The sequence below is a fragment of the Drosophila guanche genome, unplaced genomic scaffold (assembly GCF_900245975.1).
Source record: "Drosophila guanche unplaced genomic scaffold, DGUA_6, whole genome shotgun sequence".
NCBI classification, from domain to species: domain Eukaryota; kingdom Metazoa; phylum Arthropoda; class Insecta; order Diptera; family Drosophilidae; genus Drosophila; species Drosophila guanche.
Genome location: NW_022995751.1, coordinates 10,631 through 20,158, shown reverse-complemented (window position 1 = coordinate 20,158; position 9,528 = coordinate 10,631). Strand labels below are relative to the sequence as shown.

At 43.8% G+C, this 9,528-nt stretch overlaps 1 protein-coding gene across 1 annotated transcript; it reads left to right on the top strand.

Moving 5' to 3' along the window:
* Window positions 1-1,460: 1,460 nt before the first annotated feature.
* On the top strand, window positions 1,461-3,207 carry LOC117587129 (uncharacterized abhydrolase domain-containing protein DDB_G0269086-like). The gene is made up of 3 exons (XM_034277629.1): window positions 1,461-2,718; window positions 2,821-3,056; window positions 3,190-3,207. Exons 1-3 carry the CDS (start codon window positions 1,461-1,463, stop codon window positions 3,205-3,207), a joined length of 1,512 nt encoding a protein of 503 aa, XP_034133520.1.
* Window positions 3,208-9,528: the final 6,321 nt, after the last annotated feature.

Here is a 9,528-nt window from a genome sequence, read left to right as displayed (position 1 = left end):
TCTACTACTACTAATCTACTCTAATCTAAACATACTCGTACGTATAGCGTTTACAACAAGATTTTTTTCATTAAGATAAACACTTTTGGCATACTCTCGCGGATATCGGATATCGGTAATCCAAAATAAAAATGAAACGAACCCTATTGAAACCGTATTGGGATCCGCACTGTGAGCGCTGATCTCCATACGAGAACTCCTCATCGATGAACACTCCAATGAACCACCATGGCTTTCAGTTTGCAATGTTTATGTTTGATTTGATTTCAGCAAAAATATTTATATGTTCTGTTGCTTTCGTAATCTTTGGCAAATCCCCTAGTGAGGAGACATACATGCATACAAATATCCATATAGTATATATGTTTAAAGATAATACTATACTATACTGTACTGTAACTGAATGCTAAGTCGAGTCACATCCAAACCTCACTGTAGCGTCTTTCTATATATACTTACATATATGGTACTCGTATTCTTTGTCCTTATTTGCGAATTACAACTACAATATTTCTATCTATACTCGTATTAGCCTCACCATAACCATTGAAATCGTTTGATTTGTATGCACCCAAACCCAAAACCAGACTCCACCAACCCAGCGCGCTTCTTATGATGTACCCGTAATTTGGTTCTAGCATTCTCACTTCTGTATTCTGTATGTGACATATGATGTCGTGGTTCGTTCTCATTCCTGCAGTAGCAGTTCTTGCCAATTTTGCCTTTTGATTTCACAGTAAACATGAACATTGCTTAAATAAATTGCTTACCAAAAATGTGCAAACGTAATCAGCGAAGATCGTAATCGAATAATTAATTGTTGAATTTTTTGTGCAGCAGCCAAGCTCTGAAGTTGGAGAGGCATTCAGCATCCAAAGTCAAGAATCCACGACCTCATATGCGGCATATCCGCTTAGATCGGTATCATCTGATCTTTTGATTTTTGCTTTTCAAATAAAATATCCAACTCGTACTCGTACTCGTAAGCATAAGCATTATTTGCATGTTTGTGCCTGCTGCTGGGTTTTTGGCGTACAGCTTGTAGTCGTTCTTACCTATATATATTGTATATGTACCTACTATTCCGATGTACGTATCTATATACATATGTATTGCCGAAACTTTCAACTGCACTGTGTACATAATAGTCTAACCCACCATAACTACATTATAGATATGGTTTTGATTGATTGTATTCGGTGTTAACTGTGTCTTTATACTATTGCCATGTTTTCTACTCTACTACCCAAAATGAACCAACAAATATTTGTGCCCTCACGGAACGAACGCCTCAAACAGAGCACTTCAGTGTTCATAATGTAAAAACCGAAACATTTACAACAATCGATGAACCTGATAAGCTGCTTCCTAGTATGGCAGCCTCCCCCGATATCCACAAAATGTACTCACCAGACACTACCTCATTTCCAGAAATGAGCACAAGTAGTCAAACACCAAAGATGACAGCACCCAAAACCACAACTACAACGACGACTACTGTGACAACGCAAATAGATCGCACCAAGATAGATCTGACTGTCCCTGTGCAGGGGCAGCGTCAGGAGAAGGATCAGGAAAAGAAGGAGAAAGAGAAATCACAGCCAGAAGATACAGTGATAGAAACAGATACAGACACAGATAGAACTTCCAGTGATAGAGAGTACTTAGAGCAAATTATGGCATGTGGCGACGTTAGACGCAAGATAGAGCGCTTGGAGAGCACCGCCAGTTCAGAGACAGAGACCACAGAAAGTCCGCCGAGTGTGGCTCCCAAGTATATAGGCGATAATGTGCCGGTGGTGAAGGAGGTGGTGCAGAGCATTGAGGATAAGTTCTGCGGCACAGTGGTGTCGGCCATTCCCTTCCCAGTTCAGAAGCGGCCTCCGCACGAAGACGGCCAGGAACCGGATGTGGCAGAGGTAGAGAAGCAAATACTAACGCCAGCAGATTTGGCGCTGGAGCAGTTGATTAAGTGGGAGTTGCCCCCAGAGGTGGTAAAGCTGTCCCCCATCGAGGCCACGGCTGCTGGCCTGCAGGAAATTCAGGAGGAAGTTTGCGAGAAGATTTGCCAGAAGCGGAAGGCATTTGAGGTGGCCGAAGACTTAAGTGAAACGGAAAAGACTTTACCAGAACAGGAACTAGGCTTAGATAAGAAAGTAGAGCAGGTACCTGGTGCAGGCAAGATTTTAACCGAGTCCCTTGACCAGCACATAGACTTAGTAGGTAAGGAACCTTTGGAGGCGCTGCCAAAGGTAAGGGAAGTTGTACAGGACATTGAACGGCGCTATCCCACAGCGAGCTTAGAGGCCAAGCCGTTTAGTCCCCGCAAAAGAATTGCCCAGGAGCGTCAGGCAGATGTTTCGTCTATAGAGCAGCAGATTTTAGACGACACTGATATGATTTTAGAAGGGTTAGGCTCCAAGCGTATTCCCGAACAGAAGGTAGTTTCCCCAGTCTTGGCCTCGTCCAAGCAGAGCCCCAGTATTGAAAACCTAGAAGACGTCTGTGAAAAGACATGCTCAAAGCGCACAATCTCAGTCATGGCAAAGGCCTTCGAAAAGCAGCCAGAAATCGAACCTCTGCCTGAAGTTGACGATATAAAATCGACAACAGCCAAGTTCCTAGAGCGGGAGACTATCAGCTATGATGTGGCTGAGAGCATCAAGGAGTTCGAGGCGAAGAGTGTGGTACAGGAGTGTCTGACTGGGGCGGCAGAGAGTCAAATTAGATGGTTAACAGAATGTGATATTCCAGAATTCCCTGTAGAGGCAACTCAGGATACTAGACTTGTAGAATTCCCCAAACTTGCACACACCCTAGAACGATTGCATTCCATTTCCAAAACTGACATCGAAGACACCAAACAGTTCGTGCACGCAGTTGGCGGCTATGAGGAGAAGCTGACCAACATCATTGAACATGACGAACAGGCACGAGCTCAAGCCGATAGTCAGAACTTGGAAAAAGAGACAACCGATAGGTTTCCTATACACGATAAAACAGTCGAGCTTCAAACCCACCAGAACCTGGTCTTAAAGACCCCTGAAATTCCCCAAGTGACTGACAATACAAAGACTAAGTTCCCATCAGATTCGAAACCAGCTACAGATACTATCCTAGTCGAAAGCGACAGTGATGAAGAGCTTGACAAAGAAAAACTCCAAAAACTAAAGCATTTATCAACCATAGAGCCTGAATCCACTTTAGAGGCAACTAAGAAATATATTTATTCTTCCACATACGAGGAAACGGTTACCCAAACGAATAACTCTTATAAGTTTCCAACAGCGAAGGATTTCTTGGGTGACAAATATGGGGAGAAAAATGAAGATAAGCCTTCTGTCCTTGCTAAACCTGAGGACAAGCCCAAGGATCCTCTTGACTCAGTTAAGCCAAGTCACAAAGTGTATTCAGACGATGAAAGTGATGAGGAATATGGCGTTCCCAGACCCCAAGAAAAGCCCGCTAGCCAGCCAATTCCTTCGGCAGTTCCTTCTGTAGTGGCTGCAGATAAATCTCCACTTAAAGATATCCTCAAACAGGAAACTGTTGTGGAGCTAAAGACAGAAGAATTTGCAAGTTCAACTAAGACAAATATCGCCACTGTGGTCTCGCAAACTTCCGATTTGATAACAAGTTCATTCCCTGAAGATAAACCGAAACTAATTGACTTAAAAGACTATAAACCATTTGACTTGAAAGACGACAAGGTCCCAGCTAAACCTGAGGACAAACCCAAGTCTCCTCTTGACTCAGTTAAGCCAATTCCCAAAGTGTATTCAGACGATGAAAGTGATGAGGAATATGGTGTTCCCAGACCCCAAGAAAAGCCCGCTAGCCAGCCAATTCCTGCGCCAGTTCCTTGTATCGTTTCTGCAGATAAATCTCCACTTAAAGATATCCTCAAACAGGAAACTGTTGTGGAGCTAAAGACAGAAGAATTTGCAAGTTCAACGAAGACAAATATTGCCACTGTGGTCTCGCAAACTTCCGATTTGATAACAAGTTCATTCCCTGAAGATAAACCCAAACTAATTGACTTGAAAGAAGATAAACCATTTGACTTAAAAGATGAGAAGGTCCCAGCTAAACCTGAGGACAAACCCAAGTCTCCTCTTGACTCAGTTAAGCCAATTCCCAAAGTGTATTCAGACGATGAAAGTGATGACGAATATGGTGTTCCCAGACCCCAAGAAAAGCCCGCTAGCCAGCCAATTCCTTCGGCAGTTCCTTCTGTAGTGGCTGCAGATAAATCTCCACTTAAAGATATCCTCAAACAGGAAACTGTTGTGGAGCTAAAGACAGAAGAATTTGCAAGTTCAACTAAGACAAATATTGCCACTGTGGTCTCGCAAACTTCCGATTTGATAACAAGTTCATTCCCTGAAGATAAACCGAAACTAATTGACTTAAAAGACTATAAACCATTTGACTTGAAAGACGACAAGGTCCCAGCTAAACCTGAGGACAAACCCAAGTCTCCTCTTGACTCAGTTAAGCCAATTCCCAAAGTGTATTCAGACGATGAAAGTGATGAGGAATATGGTGTTCCCAGACCCCAAGAAAAGCCCGCTAGCCAGCCAATTCCTGCGGCAATTCCTTGTATCGTTTCTGCAGATAAATCTCCACTTAAAGATATCCTCAAACAGGAAACTGTTGTGGAGCTAAAGACAGAAGAATTTGCAAGTTCAACGAAGACAAATATTGCCACTGTGGTCTCGCAAACTTCCGATTTGATAACAAGTTCATTCCCTGAAGATAAACCCAAACTAATTGACTTGAAAGAAGATAAACCATTTGACTTAAAAGATGAGAAGGTCCCAGCTAAACCTGAGGACAAACCCAAGTCTCCTCTTGACTCAGTTAAGCCAATTCCCAAAGTGTATTCAGACGATGAAAGTGATGAGGAATATGGTGTTCCCAGACCCCAAGAAAAGCCCGCTAGCCAGCCAATTCCTTCGGCAGTTCCTTCTGTAGTGGCCGCAGATAAATCTCTGCTTAAACCTGAAGATAAACCTAAACCATTTGACTTGAGAGATGAGAAGGTCCCAGGTAAACCTAAGGACAAACCCAAGTCTCCTCTTGACTCAGTTAAGCCAATTCCCAAAGTGTATTCAGACGATGAAAGTGATGAGGAATATGGTGTTCCCAGACCCCAAGAAAAGCCCGCTAGCCAGCCAATTCCTGCGGCAGTTCCTTGTATCGTTTCTGCAGATAAATCTCCACTTAAAGATATCCTCAAACAGGAAACTGTTGTGGAGCTAAAGACAGAAGAATTTTCTAGTTCAACTAAGACAAATATTGCCACTGTGGTCTCGCAAACTTCCGATTTGATAACAAGTTCATTCCCTGAGGATAAACCCAAACTAATTGACTTGAAAGACGATAAACCATTTGACTTGAAAGACGACAAGGTCCCAGCTAAACCTGAGGACAAACCCAAGTCTCCTCTTGACTCAGTTAAGCCAATTCCCAAAGTGTATTCAGACGATGAAAGTGATGAGGAATATGGTGTTCCCAGACCCCAAGAAAAGCCCGCTAGCCAGCCAATTCCTTCGGCAGTTCCTTCTGTAGTGGCCGCAGATAAATCTCCGCTTAAACCTGAAGATAAACCTAAACCATTTGACTTGAGAGATGAGAAGGTCCCAGCTAAACCTGAGGACAAACCCAAGTCTCCTCTTGACTCAGTTAAGCCAATTCCCAAAGTGTATTCAGACGATGAAAGTGATGAGGAATATGGTGTTCCCAGACCCCAAGAAAAGCCCGCTAGCCAGCCAATTCCTTCGGCAGTTCCTTCTGTAGTGGCTGCAGATAAATCTCCGCTTAAACCTGAAGATAAACCTAAACCATTTGATTTGAAAGACGATAAACCATTTCACTTGAAAGAGGAAAAGGTCCCAGCTAAACCTGAGGGCAAACCCAAGTCTCCTCTTGAATTAGTTAAGCCAAGTCCAATAGTGTATTCAGACGAGGAAAGTGATGAGGAATATGGTGTTCCCAGACCCCAAGAAAAGCCCGCTAGCCAGCCAATTCCTTCGGCAGTTCCTTCTGTAGTGGCTGCAGATAAATCTCCGCTTAAACCTGAAGATAAACCTAAACCATTTGACTTGAAAGACGACAAGGTCCCAGCTAAACCTGAGGACAAACCCAAGTCTCCTCTTGACTCAGTTAAGCCAAGTCACAAAGTGTATTCAGACGATGAAAGTGATGAGGAATATGGTGTTCCCAGATCCCAAGAAAATCCCGCTAGTCAGCCAATTCCTTCGGCTGTTCCTTCTGTAGTGGCTGAAGATAAATTTCCGCTTACACCTGAAGATAAACCTAAACCATTTGACTTGAAAGACGATAAACCATTTGACCTGAAAGACGACAAGGTCCCAGCTAAACCTGAGGGCAAACCCAAGTCTCCTCTTGACTTAGTTAAGCCAAGTCCAATAGTGTATTCAGACGAGGAAAGTGATGAGGAATATGGTGTTCCCAGACCCCAAGAAAAGCCCGCTAGCCAGCCAATTCCTTCCGCAGTTCCTTCTGTAGTGGCTGCAGATAAATCTCCGCTTAAACCTGAAGATAAACCTAAACCATTTGACTTGAAAGACGATAAACCATTTGACCTGAAAGACGACAAGGTCCCAGCTAAACCTGAGGGCAAACCCAAGTCTCCTCTTGACTTAGTTAAGCCAAGTCCAATAGTGTATTCAGACGAGGAAAGTGATGAGGAATATGGTGTTCCCAGACCCCAAGAAAAGCCCGCTAGCCAGCCAATTCCTTCGGCAGTTCCTTCTGTAGTGGCTGCAGATAAATCTCCGCATAAACGTGAAGATGAACCTAAACGTAGAGATTTGAAAGACGAGAAACCATATAACCAGAAAGACGACAAGGTCCCAGCTAAACCTGAGGGCAAACCCAAGTCTCCTCTTGACTTAGTTAAGCCAAGTCCAATAGTGTATTCAGACGAGGAAAGTGATGAGGAATATGGTGTTCCCAGACCCCAAGAAAAGCCCGCTAGCCAGCCAATTCCTTCGGCAGTTCCTTCTGTAGTGGCTGCAGATAAATCTCCGCTTAAACCTGAAGATAAACCTAAACCATTTGACTTGAAAGACGACAAGGTCCCAGCTAAACCTGAGGGCAAACCCAAGTCTCCTCTTGACTTAGTTAAGCCAAGTCCAATAGTGTATTCAGACGAGGAAAGTGATCAGGAATATGGTGTTCCCAGACCCCAAGAAAAGCCCGCTAGCCAGCCAATTCCTTCGGCAGTTCTTTCTGTAGTGGCTGCAGATAAATCTCCGCTTAAACCTGAAGATAAACCTAAACCATTTGACTTGAAAGACGATAAACCATTTGACCTGAAAGACGACAAGGTCCCAGCTAAACCTGAGGACAAACCCAAGTCTCCTCTTGATTTAGTTAAGCCAAGTCCAATAGTGTATTCAGACGAGGAAAGTGATGAGGAATATGGTGTTCCAAGACCCCAAGAAAAGCCCGCTAGCCAGCCAATTCCTTCGGCAGTTCCTTCTGTAGTGGCTGCAGATAAATCTCCGCTTAAACCTGAAGATAAACCTAAACCATTTGACTTAAAAGACGACAAGGTCCCAGCTAAACCTGAGGGCAAACCCAAGTCTCCTCTTGACTCAGTTAAGCCAAGTCCCAAAGTGTATTCAGACGATGATAGTGATGAGGAATATGGTGTTCCAAGACCCCAAGAAAAGCCCGCTAGCCAGCCAATTCCTTCGGCAGTTCCTTCTGTAGTGGCTGCAGATAAATCTCCGCTCAAACCTGAAGATAAACCTAAACCATTTGACTTGAAAGACGATAAACCATTTGACCTGAAAGACGACAAGGTCCCAGCTAAACCTGAGGACAAACCCAAGTCTCCTCTTGACTTAGTTAAGCCAAGTCCCAAAGTGTATTCAGACGATGATAGTGATGAGGAATATGGTGTTCCAAGACCCCAAGAAAAGCCCGCTAGCCAGCCAATTCCTTCGGCAGTTCCTTCTGTAGTGGCTGCAGATAAATCTCCGCTTAAACCTGAAGATAAACATAAACCTAAACCATTTGACTTAAAAGACGATAAACCATTTGACCTGAAAGACGACAAGGTCCCAGTTAAACCTGAGGGCAAACCCAAGTCTCCTCTTGACTTAGTTAAGCCAAGTCCAATTGTGTATTCAGACGAGGAAAGTGATGAGGAATATGGTGTTCCCAGACCCCAAGAAAAGCCCGCTAGCCAGCCAATTCCTTCGGCAGTTCCTTCTGTAGTGGCTGCAGATAAATCTCCGCTTAAACCTGAAGATAAACCTAAACCATTTGACTTGAAAGACGACAAGGTCCCAGCTAAACCTGAGGGGAAACCCAAGTCTCCTCTTGACTTAGTTAAGCCAAGTCCAATAGTGTATTCAGACGAGGAAAGTGATGAGGAATATGGGGTTCCCAGACCCCAAGAAAAGCCCGCTAGCCAGCCAATTCCTTCGGCAGTTCCTTCTGTAGTGGCTGCAGATAAATCTCCACTTAAAGATATCGTCAAACAGGAAACTGTTGTGGAGCTAAAGACAGAAGAATTTGCAAGTTCAACTAAGACAAATATTGCCACTGTGGTCTCGCAAACTTCCGATTTGATAACAAGTTCATTCCCTGAAGATAAACCTAAACCATTTGACTTGAAAGACGTCAAACCATTTGACCTGAAAGACGACAAGGTCCCAGCTAAACCTGAGGACATACCCAAGTCTCCTCTTGACTCAGTTAAGCCAAGTCCCAAAGTGTATTCAGACGATGAAAGTGATGAGGAATATGGTGTTCCCAGACCCCAAGAAAAGCCTGCTAGCCAGCCTATTCCTTCGGCAGTTCCTTCTGTAGTGGCTGCAGATAAATCTCCGCTTAAACCTGAAGATAAACCTAAACCATTTGACTTGAAAGACGATAAACCATTTGACCTGAAAGGCGACAAGGTCCCAGCTAAACCTGAGGACATACCCAAGTCTCCTCTTGACTCAGATAAGCCAATTCCCAAAGTGTATTCAGACGATGAAAGTGATGACGAATATGGTGTTCCCAGACCCCAAGAAAAGCCCGCTAGCCAGCCAATTCCTTCGGCAGTTCCTTCTGTAGTGACTGCAGATAAATCTCCACTTAAAGATATCCTCAAACAGGAAACTGTTGTGGAGCTAAAGACAGAAGAATTTGCAAGTTCAACTAAGACAAATATTGCCACTGTGGTCTCGCAAATTTCCGATTTGATAACAAGTTCATTCCCTGAAGATAAACCCAAACTAATTGACTTGAAAGACGATAAACCATTTGAATTGAAAGATGAGAAGGTCCCAGCTAAACCTGTGGACAAACCCAAGTCTCCTCTTGACTCAGTTAAGCCAAGTCCCAAAGTGTATTCAGACGATGAGAGTGATGAGGAGTATGGTGTTCCCAGACCCCAAGAAAAGCCCTCTAGCCAGCCAATACCTTCGGCAGTTCCTTCTGTAGTGGCTGCAGATAAATCTCCCCTCAAACCTGAAGATAAACCTAAACCATTTGACT

What these genes read in the sequence shown, in the direction of transcription:
- LOC117587129 (XM_034277629.1), top strand. Translation starts at nt 1,461, where the DNA reads ATGACAGCACCCAAAACCACAACTACAACGACGACTACTGTGACAACG. An exon ending in TCTGACTGGGGCGGCAGAGA is followed by an intron (nt 2,719 to 2,820) that starts GTCAAATTAGAT and finishes CACACACCCTAG; the next exon opens with AACGATTGCATTCCATTTCC.